Source organism: Eumetopias jubatus, unplaced genomic scaffold (assembly GCF_037043125.1).
Source record: "Eumetopias jubatus isolate StellerSeaLion01/CBP00866 unplaced genomic scaffold, mEumJub1_p1.0 scaffold_7, whole genome shotgun sequence".
NCBI classification, from domain to species: domain Eukaryota; kingdom Metazoa; phylum Chordata; class Mammalia; order Carnivora; family Otariidae; genus Eumetopias; species Eumetopias jubatus.
In genome coordinates this window covers 146149360-146168052 of record NW_028274813.1, presented here as the reverse complement: position 1 = coordinate 146168052, position 18693 = coordinate 146149360, and the positions used below count along the sequence as shown (strand labels likewise).

At 41.4% G+C, this 18693-nt stretch overlaps 1 protein-coding gene and 1 pseudogene across 3 annotated transcripts in view; one reads left to right on the top strand and one right to left on the bottom strand.

The window, feature by feature from the left end:
- Positions 1-1572: 1572 nt before the first annotated feature.
- On the bottom strand, positions 1573-2193 carry LOC114196523 (translocon-associated protein subunit gamma pseudogene; annotated as a pseudogene).
- A 5338-nt stretch (positions 2194-7531) lies between these two features.
- TUBGCP5 (tubulin gamma complex component 5) overlaps positions 7532-18693 on the top strand; it is a 103147-nt gene continuing 91985 nt past the window's right edge. For all 3 annotated transcript variants that reach the window (XM_028087279.2, XM_028087280.2, XM_028087277.2), the window contains exons 1-3: positions 7532-7689; positions 10036-10089; positions 10208-10316. In XM_028087279.2, the coding sequence (XP_027943080.1) occupies positions 7544-7689; positions 10036-10089; positions 10208-10316 (309 nt within the window). In that variant the 5' untranslated portion in view covers positions 7532-7543. The remainder of the gene's footprint in view (positions 7690-10035; positions 10090-10207; positions 10317-18693) is intronic.

Below are 18693 nucleotides of genomic sequence, written 5' to 3'. Positions count from 1 at the left end.
AAATGAATGAAATCTTGTCATTTGCAACGCTGTGGATGGAACTGGGAGGTATTATGCTGACAGAAATAAGTCAGTCTGAGAAAGACATGTATCATATGACCTCACTGATATGAGGAATTCTTACTCTCAGGAAACAAACTGAGGGTTGCTGGAGTAGAGTGGGGTGGGAGGGATGGGGTGGCTGGATGATAGACATTGGGGAGGGTGTGTGTTATGGTGAGTGCTGGGAACTGTGTAAGACTGGTGAATCACAGACCTGTACCTCTGAAACAAATAATACATTATATGTTAAAAAGAAGAAGAAGAAGAAGATAGTAGGGAGGGAAAAATGAAGGGGGGGAATCGGAGGGGAAGATGAACCGTGAGAGACTATGGACTCTGAGAAACAAACTGAGGATTCTAGAGGGATGGGGGGGGTGGGATGGGTTAGCCTGGTGATGGGTATTAAAGAGGGCATGTATTGAATGGAGCACTGGGTGTTATACGCAAACAATGAATCATGGGACACTATCTCAAAAAAATAAATTAATTAATTTAAAAAAACTTTTCCGTAAGTTTCTCTTCCCCAAGTTGGAGATGCCTTGTCTTTGAGTTATTTCAAATCACAAATTCAGAGACTTGTAAACATGGTGCTTCAAGGGAAAGGATATTCTGTTATTTATGGTTCAAAAAAAGTTGTAATATTGTGGCTAGAACACAGAGAACCGATTATTAACTTCTTGCTACTATTATAAGTAATAATAGTTCTATCCAGGTTACTGAGACCTCTGACAGATCAAGGAAGCCAGTTATTTTCTCCTCTTGTGATTATAGCACATTGACAGACAACTTTTTGCCTTTTAATAAATGTCCTGGTACTTTGAGCTCCCTTTCAACTCATTTAATTTCAACAATCTGTCAAAAAAGAGCCAATATACAAATATTGAGTTACATTTTGTTGGGTTTTTTTAAACTCTCAAACTGCAGACTATAAAAACACCTTGTGACAAATGTAATGATCCAACAGGGCACATGCACCCCAATGTTTATAGCAGCAATGTCCACAATAGCCAAACTATGGAAAGAGCTGAGATGTCCATCGACAGATGAATGGATAAAGATGTGGTATATATATATACAATGGAATATTACTCAGCCATCAGAAAGGATGAATATTTGCCATTTACATCAACATGGATGGAACTCGATGATATTATGCTGAGTGAAGTAAGTCAATCAGAGAGAGACAATTATATATTTTCACTTATATGTGGAATATAAGAAACAGCACAGAGGATCAGAGGGTAAGGGAGGGAAAACTGAATGGGAAGTCATCAGAGAGGGAGACAAACCATGAGAGACTCTTAACTACAGGAAACAAATTAAGGATTGCTGGAGGGGCGGTGGGAGGGGGCTGAGGTAATTGGATTATGGGCATTAAGGAGGGCATGTGATGTGATGAGCACTGGGTGTTATATGCAACTGATGAATTATTGAACTCTACATCTGAAACTAATGGTGTTAATAATACGTTGGCTAACTGAGTTTAAATTTAAAAAAATAATTAAAAAATAAAAACAGCTTGTGTGTCTCTCACCCTGAGCACCGTGCTACTTTTCCATATACCACAGGCCACAAATAATTACAAATCCAAGGGGGCAAAGCTGACATGGCCCATTTGGAGCCAGTAGACAGGGGGGCAATGAGCCCTGATGAAACAGTTATGGACAAAATATAGTCCACTGTGGGGTTGAAGTTTGTCAATATAAAGAAGGAAGCAACAATGACCAAGACCAGGAATAGGATGTTGTTATAAAGGATGGAAAATGTCGTAGCTTTGTAACTGACAACTTTGTTCTTCTTCCACAAGATTCTTTCATCTTTTTTCTTTTGAGACATCTTTCTTTTACCAGCTTCAGAAAGTTTTTGAGTCACTTCTTTGGAAACAGCATCCTCCCTCTTCTGTGCTACTTTGTGTTTGAGAACAAATTTCACAATTTTGTATGCAAAGGCTACCAAATAAGTGCTTACTAGGATCATCACACTATAGAGAACAGCAGACTGAATAAGATCCATATGCCATATTTGCCAAGATAACTGGCTGGGGATGATGGACATGATGAAGGTATTCCCAAAGAACACGAAGGACTTGGCCAAATCCTGCAGGAGCAGGTCCTCCTTGGACTGCTGCTTGGAATCGCCTTTGGAAACCATGGTGGAGTTGAGCCACAAGTCTGGAAGCTCTTATGATTTTAATAACATTTTCTTTTCTTTACTTATTGTAGAATACAGTATATAATACATATAACATACAAAATATGTTAATCTACTATTTATGTTATTTCATAAGGCTACTGATCAATAGCTATTAGTAGTTGTTAGGGAATCAAAATTTATATTGGGATTTTCAACTGTGTGGGAGCCAGGAACCCTGAGCCAAGTTGTTCAAGGGTCAACTGTATATGCTATTGGCATAATTTTATAGTATAGTTTTGCTGGGCAATACATATATGTTGAATAGCATTAGAGAAAATGGAACCCACTGGATGTGCAAGGAGTCAAGTTTAATGGTACATGTTGGGCATGCAAGGAGTGGCCCCTGAATGATACAGAGTGTTTCTGCATAGAGTGGTTGAATCACAAACAAGTTTGAGGGGCATGGTGTTTAGCTGGGAAATTGCTGATGAACAGGAATTGGAAGTCAATGGCACAGCCTGGCTGAATATAAGTTGAATAGCACAGAGGTGGGCATCAAAGGGAAATTGCAGTGAGTACAATGGGTGCACAAGGAAAAGAAGGTTGAATGGCACCAACATGGGTGTGCATGAAGTGTATGTTGGATGGTGCAGATGAATGAACAAGAAGTGACTATTGAATCACACACAGTGGGAATGCAAGACTATCTGAATGGCAGCAGGTGTGCAAGATGCAGACATTGATTGCACAATTGATATTCAGACAGTGGTTTTGAATCAACATAGCACAGGTGCTGAAAGTGAAAGTTGATGTCCAAGAAGCGGAAGTGGATCTTCAAACAGCTAAAAGACAGCGTACAATGGCTGGAAATGTGATGGTTCACAATGGGTGTGAGGCATATAAACTGGATAACACAACTGGTGTGCAAATTATTAGGTGCATGGAACATCTAGATGTGAAAGGAGTCAAGTTAGGATAATGTAGAATTTGTGAACAAGGAGTTGTTATTTCTCTATAAATTATAATTGAAAGGCACATTGTGTATGCAAAGTATGGAAATGGAGAAAACAGCCTGGTTGTGCTACAGGTGTAAGATGAGTTCTACAGAGGGGGCTCCAGCAGGTGGGTTTTGGGGTGGTGGGGTTGGGGAGCCATCCTAGGGACATAGCCTTATGCTGTGAAAAGCCATGCTAGAGTTTGGTCAAGTCTCTTAGTGCAGGGGTTTAGAGGGAATTGTTTTGTACTAAGAGTTCTGCAGTCCTCACCCCAGGGCCTCCCAGGATACTCTGTTTCTACCAACACAGGAGTGGGTGGGCCCCATGCAGGGGTGTGAGTGGGCTTGGACAAATTCCATGGTCACTCCTCTCTAGCCAGATCATTCCAGCCCTCTAGGAAATGTTTTTTGAGATGCTGCCAACCCTGGAAGTGGGAAGCCAGTCCCAGGCACGCCTTCCAGGCCTCCCTGTCTGGTCCAGAAATGGACCTGGAAACATTTTCTAGAGGGGCATGTGATGATAGGAGTCCATGCAGGACTAGGGCCAGACTACTGACTCTCCACAGATGTCTCTGGCTGGCCACTCCAGAGATCTGAAAAATATTTAAAAGGCACATTGGACCACTTAACCACACCAGGACTGTGGCCAAGACCATGGTATGACTGGGCCTCCTTGTCCATCCCAGGCTTATCTCTACTTCCAAATGGGACTAAGAAAAAATTTCAAGAGGCCTATCTGGTAGCCAGACACCTCATAGGACTGTGTTTGAGTCCCGGCACCATCCCATGGCATCCCTTTCCAGTGCCACAGACAGGACTCAGAAACGTTTTCCACAGGCACATCAGATGATGAGTACCCACACTTGACCATGGTCAGGACACTTCCACAAGGCTCTCTACCCACCCAAGCCAGGCTCTGTCACCAAAGAGAGCTTAAGAAATTTGTTGGGGGGTACTTCCAATGACTGGCCCTACACAAGATCTCAATGAGCCTGGAGTGCAATTTCAAAGTGTATCTGACCTGCCTGTAGTGCTCCCTTCTCTGGTGAGGGACATGAAAATATGTGGGGGGCTGCATGTGGTAAGCAGCCCTACATGGGAAACTATCAGGCCTAGGCATCCCCTTTTTGGTTCTTACTGGCTCCCCATTTTGGAGTGGGACTTAGGAATGTTTGGGGAGTGCCTCATATGACTGGGTCCCATGCAGGGCCACAGCTGGGTCATAGGCACCCACTTAAGTCCTCTCTGGCCAGCTTGGATCAATCCCTGTTTGCAAGGGGCACCTGGCAACCATGGCCAGGACCAAGATGCCCTGATGTGGCCCCCATGTCAGTCACAGGCTGAAGTCCACCTCCAGAGAGGGACATAGAAAAAATTTCTGGGGGCACAACCTAAACCTCATGAGGCACCCTCTCTGGGCAGCCCTTACTGGCCCAGCCAGTGCCCACATCCTCCAGAGAGGGATATCCAGAGGCCATCCAATGATCACATAGGACTAGGGCGTGAACCTTAGTGCCCTCTCAGGCCTCCCTGGCAGGCTGTTTCCATCTCAGCCACTGGAAGTGGGTTGAGAAACATTCTTGGGAGGCACCTCTTTACTTTACAGGTATCGGCTCAAGCAGCTTTACAGGTTAACAGGGAGGCCCAAGAGGTCACTCTAGTTCTAGTGTGATCCCACTTGGGAGACTAGAAGCTGAATGCACATTCTGAAAATGTTTATGCCTCCCTCCAAAGGGGGCAATCACCAGGGCAGGCCTGGGGGTCTTAGAAGGGTACCATGGGCCTGGCTGTGGCCCTGCGTGGGAACTGTTCTTTGGAGTTACCCCAAAAACATTTCTAAGTTTCTCTCTGGCATGGAAAAGCCTGGGAAGGCCACCAAGTCCTTGAGAAGGAGCTTTGATGGGTCCTGGTACTAGGAGCTCTACCCAAAAAGTTTCTAATTCCCCCTTCAAAGACCAGGACCAGCCTGCTTAGTACAGGCAGGCCTGGGGAGTACACTCTGCTGGCCACAAGTCCAATATGAGTCCTGACCATTGACTCTGTCTCCCCAAAACATTTCCAATTTCTTTTCCAGAGTTAGGCACTGAGTCAGGCTGGCCATGGATGAAGAGAAGGGCATTGCATCTCCTCCAAATTTTTAAGTCCCCTTCAGAAGCCAGTACAGACTTGGGTAGGCATGCAGGTCTGTGATAAGAATTCCCAGACTGGCATAGTCCCATGTGTGGCACATTTGACAGAAACACACTTTAAATATTTCTAAGACCCTCCAAGCAAGCATGTGGGGGGAGTACTGGGACAGGGTGGACAAGTAGAGTGAGGATGGTGTTTTTGGCCAGACTGCAGTCATGCATGGAGCCCAGCCTTTGCATGCACTTCCAGAAAATTTATCTAAGTGCCATTCTGGAGGACAGCTCTGATCCAGGTCAGCAAGGGACAAGTGGCAGTGTGCCTGGCTTGTTTGCTGTCTTATCTTCATATGTACTTCCCAAAAATGTTTCCATGTCCACTACATTAGGGGTGACCAGCAAGAGCCAGCCTTAGAGGTCTACAGAAGATATCTAGAGCCCTGTGGTATTTTGAATGGGGCTCAGTCATCCAGGGCACCTCTGAAAATTTTTTCCAACTCCCTTTCCAGAAAGGAGACATTGGCCCAGGACAACCAGAAAAGCCTAGGAGAGGGGCTCGGTCTTTAAGAGGTCCAAGTCACTGGGAGCAACCTGTGTAAAGTTTTCTAAGCCTCCCTCCAAGAGCCAAGGCCAACTGTCTGGACAAGGAAATGGAGGTACATGCATGTGTGTGTGCATATTTTGATTTTTAGAGATGTATGGTAAGCAACTGGATTACAGATTTGGGATGCTAAGAAAAATGCAAAGTTCTTACACAGATGTGAGAGTTATAAATATAGAAATGGAGTAGAAAAGATTCCCCAGGAAGAGTAAAAATCCCCTTCCATTGAACCATTTATAATACTAAGATTCTCTCCTTGTGAGATTTGTGCGGTCATCGCAGTTTATGTTTCAGGTAGTTGCTATGGTGTCTGAATGGTCCCTCCCAAATTTATATGTTGAAATCTTAATGACCAATGTATTAGCAGGTTGGGTCTTTGGGAGGTGATCAGGTCATAAGGATGGAGCCCTCACGAATGGGATTAGTGCCCTTATAAAAGAGGCCCCAGTGAGCTCCCTTGCCCCTTTCACCACGTTGAGGACACAACCATAAGTCAGCTCCAAGAAGAGGGCCCTCACCAACCCCATGCTGGCACACTCATCTTGAATTCCAGCCTTCAGAACTGTGAGAAATAAATTTCTGTTGTTTATAAGCCACCCTAGTTTGTGGTATTTTGTTTCAATAGCCTAAATGGACTGTCAGTGGTGTATCAGCTATCTACTACTACAGTAATGCAATGTAATAAACGACATGAAAACCCAGCAGATCACTAAAAGAAAAAAATAGAGGTGTATGTAACAGGTTTCTGGAATGGTTATACACAATATTGAACAGAAAGTCAGTTCAAAGGTACAGTTTTAATTAAGAACGACAAAGACAATACTCCATCTTTGATCAACAGGGATTATAAAATCGCCTTTGGCTGCTCCCAATCACAGTGAAGCAGCGCTCAGCCTGCCTCTTGCCAGACAAGCCTCTTTGCTGACACCTGCTGTAATGTGGACCATGTAGTGTGACCTGAGTAGACAAAGTGAAACTGAGAGATCATTAGAGATCACCCTAGAAGAAGAAACTAAAGCTGGGATAAGAATGGACAACTAACTGGTCATGGTACCTGAAAAGGCAGGTGCAAATAGGTACACTGAATGAAAACTAACTGGCTGCTCTCAAAATATCATGTTAAACCACCAACCAAGGTAAGCCAGAGATTATTATTATTAATTATATTATTTTTTTAAAGATTTTTATTTTTTTTAAAGATTCCATTTATTTATTTGAGAGAGAGAGAAAATGAGAGATAGCACGAGAGGGAAGAGGGTCAGAGGGAGAAGCAGACTCCCTGCTGAGCAGGGAGCCCGATGTGGGACTCGATCCCGGGACTCCAAGATCATGACCTGAGCCGAAGGCAGTCGCTTAACCAACTGAGCCACCGGGGCGCCCTATTAATTATATTATTATTGTTGTTGTTGTTGTTAATAATCTAACGCCTAATTCTTTGAAGACGGTCCTAAACGTATGGAGCTGACAATGGAAAAACGCAGCCCGGAACCGCCAGCAAAGACCAGCACGGACACTCAACGCAGCAGGAGCGCGAACTCTCGCGACAGCGTCCTGAGCCTCTCGGAGGCGCAAAGCGTCGGGAGCGTGAACTCTCGCGAGAGTGGGCACAACTTCGCGCAGGCGCGTTGCCTTTGGAGTGTCCGCAAAATGTCTCGGCCGGCGCTTCCTTGGGGCCTCTTGGACCCGCAGCAGGAGCGTGACGTTCGCGAGCTCGTTCGCCATGTGGCGGGCCTTCAGGACGAGGCGGACCCCAACTTCCAGCTCGCCCTGCACTTTGCTTGGTCCAACTTCAGGTGTGGGGCGCGGCTCCCTGGCCGAGGCTAGGGACGGGAAGGGGTCAAGCGGTATCCGGGGCGCGCGGCCGGGTTTCCCCACCCCCAGCAAAGATCTCGCGCGCACTGCTGCTCCTGCACCAGCTTGGTGACCTAATGCCCCCTGGATCCCTGTCGCGTGTAACAAACGCATACTGAAATAGTGGGTTGTGGGTTGTTGAGGGTCGGCCTTATTCTTAGAAGCGCGCTTCTAGAGAACGGGTCTGTGTCTGTTGTGTTCCTTGTCCCACCCACTGCGCTTAACACGGTACGCTGCAGATCATTTTTTGAATGGATAGGTAAGTGAAATTTTAGAGCAGAATAATGGTCACACTCAACACTGTATTCTTACTGATTCCCTATCTCTTCTCGGGCCACTCCAGATTTCTCTTAGCTTGGTCTTTTTTTTCTTTTTCCAAAACACACAGCATAATAAATTGGATAACTTACATGTTGTTTACTGTTTGTCTCCTCCACCCCTATCTCCAGCTAGAATCTAAGTTCCACGAGGTTAGGGTTCTTGGTCTCTTTTGTTCGTTTCTTATCCCAACACCTAGAACAGTTCCTGGCACATAGTCCTCAGCCACCCAATAATACAACTTCTAATACAGTTTCTCATGTAATTTTTCAAGATTTATCTGGTTTAGATACTTAGGTGAAGTAAGAGCTTTTATTTTTATTTATGGAAGATGTAAATTAGTACTGTTATGATCATTATCTGTAATGGAATTATCACTAAGAGAATGGTCATCAGTGTTAATATTCTCCCTATTTGATTTCAGTAGAAATCCTTTTTAATAAAGATTTTATTTATTTATTTGTCAGAGAGAGAGCACAAGCAGGGAGAGTGGCAGGCAGAGGGAGAAGCAGGCTTCCCCCTGAGCATGGAGCACAATGACGGACTTCATCCCAGAACCCTGGGATCATGACCTGAGCCAAAGGCAGATGCTTAATGACTGAGCCACCCAAGCGTCACTTCAGTAGAAATCTTGAATAGTAAACAGTTTCTCAGTATCTGTAATCTTGAATATCAGCCTTAACAATCATACATATAGCGACTACTTGGTTTATAATGAGAACAGTGAGTCTAAAAGCTCACCAAGTTTCTGAAATAATAAACTCAATTCTTAAGTGTAACTTAAATATAACTGTCTGAATAGGTCATATAAGATGGAAATTTAAGTGCTGTATCCCAAATAATTTCTCAATGGCATTAAGTAGATGGACATCATTTCAGACTTGGGAGAAACATTAGAATTTACTATCTCCTTTTACACATTAAGAAACTAAAGGATAAAGAGAAACTAAATGATAGGTTAAAGTAGTAGTCTCCTCAGCCATTTACTGGATAGAATTAGATATATTATTTAGTAGTGTAAATTCTTTTAAATACAGGTTGTTGTCTCTGACACTAAAAAAAAAAAGGAAAACGAGTTGGTTGAGCTATACTACAATTTTATAATTCTTTAATCCATCAGAAAAATGAACTATTCATGTTTGCTTTTTTAAAAATTGTGGCCATGTTTTAGGCCCTAGAAATTCAGATAAGTGAGATATAGCTACTATCCTAAAGGGAGACAGAGACAAAAGTTAATTACATGTGATGTAGAATAGGAGTTTTTAACCTGAGAGCCTGAAGATAGAATTCAGGTGTTATGAATTTGGACAAGAAAAAAATTACACTAACCTCTAACTAAAAAGTAGCATTTTCTTAAATTATGAACAAAAGCAACAAGCAATAGTGGTTTACCCATGACTGTGTCAAAGGTAGAAATCACATAGTTCACATCATAAAGCTGTGGCAGATATTTCTAAATATTTTTTACTGTTACTTTAATGATAGTTATGGATCCACTGCTAGAACTTGTTTTTTAATGCTTTAAAATAAATATGTCTCTTACTATATCAGCAAACTTTAAAAAATATTTCACAACTATATTTCAGTATACTTGGTTTTCTTTGTATCTCATTTTATGATTTAAAAACATTATTTTGAGAAGGGATCCCTGAACTTCACTGGGCTTCACTATGGCATAAAAAGATTAGAAACCCCTGCTATAGAATGTGCTATGCTGGACTTAGTTGCAGGGCATTATGGGAAGATGAAGAAATCAGAGGTCAAAGGCTGAGGATGACCTGTGCTTTAGCAGTCTCCAAAACCGCTGAGTGGCTGTTTGCCTGGATGGTAGAGGTGATATGAGGAGAGAAGTGCACTCCTGGGAATATTATTGCTGAATATAGGGTATCTGTAGGGATATGGAGGGCTCTGTGAATAGTCCATTTAGCTATATGACAAGATTCATAAGAGAATTGCATTTTATCTTTTAGATTTCATCGTTTCTTGGATGTTAACAGCCACAAAGTAGAAAAGACAATAGAAGGGTAAGTTAGTTTTATATATATGTATGTGTGTATATGTTCAGAAATATATGTATTTACTTGTAAATCTTTTTATTAATGTAAGTTTATAACTATCAGTTTGTTTTTAAATATGTTTTAGAATTTATGAAAAATTCATCATTCATTCTGATCTCAGCAAAGCTGCTAGTTGGAAGAGATTAACTGAGGAATTTCTAAATGCATCACTTCTGAGCATAAAGGAAATAAAGGTATGCATTATATTGTGACGACTGTGTATTTTACTGTTTCCAATCTATTATCATCAACCTTTTTGTTACTATTTAAACATTCATTCTATTTTATAATTATCTGCTAATTGGAGCAGAACCTTCTGGAAATTGACTTAAACATTGTCATCAAACCCAGTGTGCCTCAGGCTTGTGATCAATGAAAAAGCATGTTCTTGTTTAATTGTCTTCTTAGCCGAACCTACTGTGGAAATTGAGATCAGAGATTGGCACAAATACTAGCACTGTCTGGCTATCTTAAAACTTTTTAATGGCTTTTCAGCACTTGGTAATAACTACTTAAGTAATGCTAACCAATGCCCTATACTATCCTCAACACATTCATACTCAGTTGTGGGTCTCCAAGATTACCCCTAGACTTGAAGATTCACTAGAAGGATTCACAGAACTTTACAACACTGCTATCCTCACTTTTAGGTTTATTATAGTAAAAGGATACAGATTTAAAATGAACAAAGGGAAAAGATACATAGGATAAAGTTCAGGAGAAGCCAGGTATAAGCTTCCAGGTGTGCCTTCCCAGTGGAGTTGTATGAGGATGCACTTAATTCTCCCAGTGATAATGTATGACAACATGTGCAAAGTGTTGCAAACCAAGGAAGTTCACCTGAGGCTTGGTGTCTAGCATTTTGGTTGGGGGTCAGTCACATGGATGTGCAGTGTCATGTGGCTGACCATAGCTCTTCAGTCTCCAACCCCTCAGAAGTCAAACCAAGGACCTCAGGCATAAGCAAATGCATTCATTGTAAGTCATATTGTTAGCATAAGCTAACTAGTCAAACTGATATGCATGACCCAAAGCCTCTAGCATACAGAAACTCTTCTCAGCAGGATATTTCAAGGGCTCAGAGGTTACCTCAGGAGCTAGTCAAGGGCCAATCCTAAAGACCTTTGAGATGTTCAGAGTTTGGGCAGTTCAGGCTTCCTGAGTAAACCCTTTATTGTGCACATATGTTAACTCATCCTCACAATAAACACTGTGAGGTATTGTGTAATTGTTAGGCTTTCCCTTTGTCTACACTGTGGGAAGTGGTAAGGAAGAGCGCTTACTATCAGTAAATTGTCAATTTAAGGAAAGGCTATAAAAATATTTCTGCAAGAGAGCTGCGTAGAGCTCTGAATCCATGCCCTAATGATTAGTAACACATTTCTGTGTATTATTCCTGTAAGGACCATTTTGAAAGAGAAGGAGGTAAATCTTTTTTAGATCTTTTCTTGATTTATTTTATATAGCTTCTTGGATAGACTTTAGACTTTAGAATTTAATAATTTAGACCCTATGACACCATAATATTAATTTTTAAAAACTGGCAGGGCACCTGGGTGACTCAGTCGATTAAGCATCCAACTCTTGATCTCAGCTCAGGTTTTGATCTCAGGGTCCCCTGAGGGTCTCAAGCCCCAGTTGGGCTCCACACTAGCATGGATTTTTTTAAGATTTTATTTATTTGAGAGAGAGAGACAGAGCACAAGTAGGGTTAGGGGAAGGGGGAGGGGGACAGGCAGACTGGGATCATGACCCGAGCTGAAGTTAAATGCTTAACTGACAGCCACCCAGACACCTCTGGGCTTGGAGCCTTCCTTAAAAAACAAACAAACAAACAAAACTCATGCAGCTACTCTGGAAAACAGTGTGGAGGTTCCTAAAAAAAGTTAAAAATAGAACTACCCTATGACCCAGCAATTGCACAACTATGTGTTTATCCAGAGGATACAAACATAGTGATTTGAAGGGGCACATGCACCCCAATGTTTATAGCAGCGATGTCCACAATACCCAAACTATGGAAAGACCCCAGATGTTCATTGCTAGATGGATAAAGAAAATATGGTATATATACGCAATGGAATATTAGTCATCAAAAAAAATGAAATCTTGCCATTTGTAACAACATGGTTGGAACTAGAGGGTGCTATGCCAAATGAAATGTCAGTAAAAGACAAATACCATATGAGTTCACTCATGTGGAATTTAAGAAACAAAACAGATGAACGTAGGGGAAGAGAAGGAAAAATAAAGTAAGATAAAAACAGAGGGAGACAAATCATAAGAAACTCTTAATTATAGGGAACAAACTGAGGGTTGCTGGAGGGGAGCTGGGTGGGGGGATGGGGTAATTGGGTGATGGCCATGAAGGAGGGGCACTTGATGTAAGGAGCACTGGGTGTTATATGCAACTGATGATTCACTAAATTCTACCCCTGAAACTAATAGTACACTGTATGTTAACTGAATTTAAATAAAAAACTTAAATACATAAAAATAAATAAATAATAATGGCAAGCATTTATTTTATTTTATTTTACTTTTTTTTTATTTTATTATGTTACGTTAGTCACCATACCATACATCATTAGTTTTTGATGTGGTGATCCACGATCCGTTGTTTTCGTATTAACACCCAGTGCTCCATGCAGTACGTGCCCTTCTTAATACCCATCACTGGGGTAACCAGCCCCCCTCCCCCCTGCCCTATAAAACCCTGTTTGTTTCTCAGAGTCCATAGTCTCTCATGGTTCATCTCTTCCTCCAGTTTCCCCCCCTTCATTTTTCCCTTTCTTCTCCTAATGTCCTCTATGCTATTCCTTATGTTCCAAAAATAAGTGAAAACATAGGATAATTGACTTTCTCTGCTTGACTTATTTCACTTAGCATAATCTCCAGTCCCATCCATGTTGATGTGAAAGTTGGGTATTCATCCTTTCTGATGGCTGAGTAATACTCCATTGTAGATATAGACCACATCTTCTTTATCCATTCATCTGTTGAAGGGTATCTCGGCTCTTTCCACAGTTTGGCTATTGTGGACATTGCTGCTATGAACATTGGGGTGCATATGGCCCTTCTTTTCACTACATCTGTGTCTTTGGGGTAAATACCCAGGAGTGCAATTGCTGGGTCATACGGTAACTCTATTTTTAAATTTTTTTTTTAAAGATTTTATTTATTTATCTGACAGAGAGATATAGCGAGAGAGGGAACACAAGCAGGGGGAGTGGGAGAGGGAGAAGCAGACTTCCCGCGGAGCAGGGAGCCCGATGTGGGGCTCAATTCCAGGACCCTGCGATCATGACCTGAGCCGAAGGCAGACGCTTAACAGCTGAGCCAGCCAGGCGCCCCATCTATTTTTAAATTTTTGAGGAACCTCCACACTGTTTTCCAAAGTGGCTATACCAACTTGGATTCCCACCAATAGTGTAAGAGGGTTCCCCTTTCTCCACAATCTCTCCAACATTTGTTGTTTCTTGCCCTGTCCATTTTTGCCATTCTAACTGGTGTAAGGTGGTATCTCAATGTGGTTTTGATTTGAATTTCCCTGTGACTAATGAAGATGAACATTTTTTCATGTGTCTGTTAGCAATTTGTATGTCTTCTTCAGAGAAGTGTCTTTTCATTATATCTTCTGAAATGGCAAGCATTTTTAGAGCACTTGATGCATGTAAGGCTCTTTTAGTCCCATAAAGACTATATTCAGTAGGTATTATTACTATACTTGTTTTGGCAAGGCGTGCCTTAATCTCAGTGTCATTTGTACCAATGAAAATACTTGTATTATACAGAATAATTAAATGAAAGAAACCGTGAGTATCACTTCTGATTCCTACTTTGACCTTTTCATTACCATCCCTGGTCATTTTTCTGTACATTCCCTGAACACGGGAACCACATTCCCTTGCTTTGCTGTGGCACATCTTATATCCTATACTTGGACTGCTCTTCCCCTTCTCTCCTGCCTGAGAAATCTCATCTTTTAATATTAAATTTGAGTGTTGTCTATATAGATACTGTGTATTTCAGTTGTTTATTATGTTTGTTATTGTTTATTTCCTGATGATGAACATTTTTTCATGTGTCTGTTAGCCATTTGTATGTCTTCTTCAGAGAAGTGCCTGTTCATGCCTTCTGCCCATTTTTTGACTTACTTGTTTTTTGGGTGTTGAGTTTGAGAAGTTCTCTATAGATTTTGCATACCAGCCCTTTATCTGTAGTGTCATTTGCAAATATCTTCTCCCATTCTGTGGGTTGCCTCTTTGTTTTGTTGACTGTTTCCTTTGCTGTCCAGAAGCTTATCTTGATGACGTCCCAAAAGTTCATTTTTGCTTTTGTTTCACTAGCTTTTGGAGATGTATCTTGAAAGATGTTGCTGTGGGCGATGTCAAAGTGGTTCCTGCCTATGTTCTCCTCTAGGATTTGGATGGATTCCTATCTCACATTGAGGTCTTTCATCCATTTTGAGTTTATCTTTGTATATGCTGTTAGAGAATGGTCAAGTTTCATTCTTTTGCATGTGGCTGTCCAGTTTTCCAAGCACCATTTATTGAAGAGACTGTCTTTTTTCCATTGCATGTTTTTTCCTGCTTTGTCAAAGATTATTTGACCATAGAGTTGAGAGTCCATATCTTGGTTCTCTCTTCTGTTCCTTTGGTCTATATGTCCGTTTTTGAGCCAGTACCATGCTGTCTTGGTGATCACAGCTTTGTAATATAGCTTGAAATCGGGCAACGTGATACCCCCAGCTTCGTTTTTCTTTTTCAACATTTCCTTGGCTCTTCAGGGTCTTTTCTGATTCCATACAAAATTTAGGATTGTTTGTTCCAGCATTTTGAGGGATAAATGTCATTGGAATTTTGATCAGGATGGCATTGAAGGTATAGATTACTCTGGGTCGCATAGACATTTTAACAATGTTTATTCTTCCAATCCATGAGCATGGAATATTTTTCCATCTTTTTGTGTCTTCTTCAATTTCTTTCATGAGTGTTCTGTAGTTCCTAGAGTATAGATCCTTTACCTCTTTGGTTAGGTTTATTCGGAGGTATCTATGGTTTTTGGTGCTATTGTAAATGGAATCGTTTCTCTAATTTCTCTTTCTACAGTTGCGTTGTTAGTGTATAAGAAAGCAACTGATTTCTGCGCATTGATTTTGTATCCTGCCACATTACTGAATTGCTGTATGAGTTCTAGTGATTTGGAGGTGGAGCCTTGGGTTTCCCACATAAAGTATCATGTCATCTGTGAAAAGAGAGTTTGACTCTTCTTTGACAATTTGAATACCTTTTATTTCTTTTTGTTGTCTGATTGCTGTTGCTAGGTCTTCTAGTACTATGTTGAACAATAGTGGTGAGAGTGGGCATCCTTGATGTGTTCCTGATCCTAAGGGAAAGGTTCTCAGCTTTTTCCCATTGAGGAGGATATTCGCTGTGGGCTTTTCAGAGAAGGATTTTATGAACTTGAGGAATGTTCCCTCTATCCTTATACTCTGAAGAGTTTTAATCAGGAAACGATGCTGTATTTTGTCAAATGCTTTTTCTGCATCAACTGAGAGGACCATATGGTTCTTCTCCTTCCTCTTATTAATGTGTTCTATCACATTGATTGATTGGCGAATGTTGAACCACCCTCCTTGCATCCTGGGTATAAATCCTACTTGGTTGTGGTGGATGATCCTTTTAATGTATTGTTGGATCCTATTAGCTAGGATTTTGTTGAGGATTTTGAAATCTGTATTCATCAGGGATATCGGTCTGAAATTCTCCTTTTGATGGGGTCTTTGCCTGGTTTGGGGATTAAGGTAATGCTGGCCTCATAGAATGAGTTTGGAAGTTTTCCTTCTGTTTCTATTTTTTGAAACAGCTTCAAGAGAATAGGTATTATTTCTTTGAATGTTTGGTAGAATTCCCCAGGGAATCCGTCAGGCCCTGGACTCTTGTTTTTTGGGAGGTTTTTGATCACTGCTTCAATCTCGTTCCTGGTTATTGGCCTATTCAGGTTGTCAATTTCTTCCTGTTTCAGTCTTGGCAGCTTACAGGTTTCTAGGAAGGCATCCATTTCATCCAGCTTATTGGCCTGTAGTTGTTGATAATAATTTCTAGTATTTGTTTCTATTTCCTTGGTGTTAGTCATGATCTCTCCCCTTTCATTCATAATTTTATTAATTTGGGTCCTTTCTCTTTTGGATAACCTGGCCAGTGGTTTATCGATCTTATTAATTCTTTGAAAGAACCAGCTTCTAGTTTTCCTTGATCTGATCTACTGTTGTCTGGTTTCTAATTCATTGATCTCTGCTCTAATCTTAATTATTTATCTTCTAATACGTGGCTTAGGCATCATTTGTTGCTTTTTCTCTAGTTCTTTAAGGTGAAGAGTTGGTGAATTTGGGATTTTTCTGTTTTTTTGAGTGAGGCTTGGATGGCTATGTATTTCCCCCTTCAGCCTGCCTTTGCAGTATCCCATAGGTTTTGGACCGATGTGTTTTCGTTCTCATTGGTTTCCATGAATTGTTTAAGTTCTTCTTTGATTTCCTGTTGACCCAAACATTCTTGAGCAGAGTGGTCTTTAGCTTCCAAGTGTTTGAATTTCTGCCAAATTTCTTCTTGTGATGGAGTTCCAGTTTTAAAGCATTGTGGTCTGAGAAGATGCAGGGAATAATCTCAGTCTTTTGGTACCGGTTGAGACCTGATTTGTGACCCAGTATGTGGTCTATTCTGGAGAACGTTCCATGTGCACTCGAGAAGAATGAGTATTCTGTTGTTTTAGGGTGGAATGTTCTGTATCTATCTATGAGGTCCTTCTGGTCCAGTGTGTCATTCAAAGTTCTTGTTTCCTTGTTGATTTTCTGCTTAGATGATCTGTCTATGGCTGAGAGGGGAGTATTGAGGTCTCCTTCAATTAACGTATTGTTATCAATATGACTCTTTATTTTGGTTAACAGTTAGCTTAGGTAGATGGCTGCCTCCCTGTTGGGGGCATAGATATTTACAATTGTTAGATCTTCTTGTTGGATAGACCCTTTAAGAATGATATGGTGTCCTTCTGTGTCTCTAACTACAGACTTTAGTTGAAAATCTAATTTGTCTGATATAAGAATTGCTACCCCAGCTTTCTTTTGAGGTCCACTGGCATGGAAGACGGATCTCCATCCCTTCACTTTCAGTCTGGATGTATCTTTAGGTTCAAAATGAGTCTCTTGTAGACAGCGTATGGATGGGTCCTGTCTTTTTATCCAATCTGCAACCCTAGGCTGTTTTTTGGGAGCATTTAGGCCGTTCACGTTGAGAGTGATTATTGAAAGATATGAATTAATTGTCATCATGTTGCTTGTGAAGACCTTGTTTTTATAGATTGTCCCTGTAGATTTCTGTTGTATATCACTCTTGGGGTCTTTCTCCTTTTATAGAACCCCCCATATTTCTTGCAGGGCTGGCTTAGTGGTCACATATTCTTTCAGGTTCTGCCGGTCTTGGAAGCTCTGCACCTCTCCATCCATTCTAAATGACAGCCTTGCTGGATAAAGTATTCCTGGCTGCATGTTCTTCTCGTTTAGTACCCTGAATATGTCTTGCCAGGCCTTTCTGGCTTGCCAGGTCTCTGCGGATAGGTCTGATGTTATTCTGATGTTCCTCCCTCTGTACGTAAGGAATCTGTTCCCCCTAACTGCCCTTAAGATGGTTTCCTTAGTTCTAAGATTTGCGAGTTTTACTATTTCATGCCGGGGTGTTGGCCTGTTTTCCTTGATCTTGGGAGGGGTCCTCTCTGCCTCTGGCACATGAATGTTTGTTTCTTTCTTTTTTTTTTTAAGATTTTATTTATTTGAGAGAGAGAACGAGAGAGAGAGAGCACATCAGAGGGTACAGGGTCAGAGGGAGAAGCAGACTCCCTGCCAAGCAGGGAGCCCGATGTGGGACTTGATCCTCGGACTCCAGGATCATGACCTGAGCCAAAGGCAGTCGCTTAACCAACTGAGCCACCCAGGCGCCCTGAATGTTTGTTTCATTCCCCTCTCTCTCCTCATCTCTCCACTCCCTCTAGGCTTCCAATAATTCTGACATTGGAATGCTTCATGGTGTCACTTATTTCTCTGATTCTATTTTCATGGATTCTGAGTTATTTTTCCCTGGCCTCCTCTTTTCCCTTTTTATCTATTAAATTGTCTTCCAGGTCACTGATTCGTTCTTCTGCCTCACTTACCCTAGCTGTTAGAGTATCTAGATTAGATTGGATCTCGTTGATAGCATTTTTAAGTTCTGCCAATTCAGCTTTCATTTCTGTCCTTAGAGACTCTATGTTGCCAGTAATTGATTTCTCCACTCTAGCTATTGTCTTCACAATTGCTAGCCTGAATTCCATCTCCGACATCTTGGTTATATCTGCATCCATTTGTAAATCTGTGGCATAAGTCATAATATCCGAGTCTTTTCTACTTGGGGGATTCCTCCTCCTAGTCATTCTACTGATAGGCGGTTGAGGTAATGTTTAGAGTCGAAATTATTGACCAGAACCCAAGCAAGGTGCACCTGTTTTCTAGGGACCTTAGGGTTGCTGGCTTCTTGTTTCCCC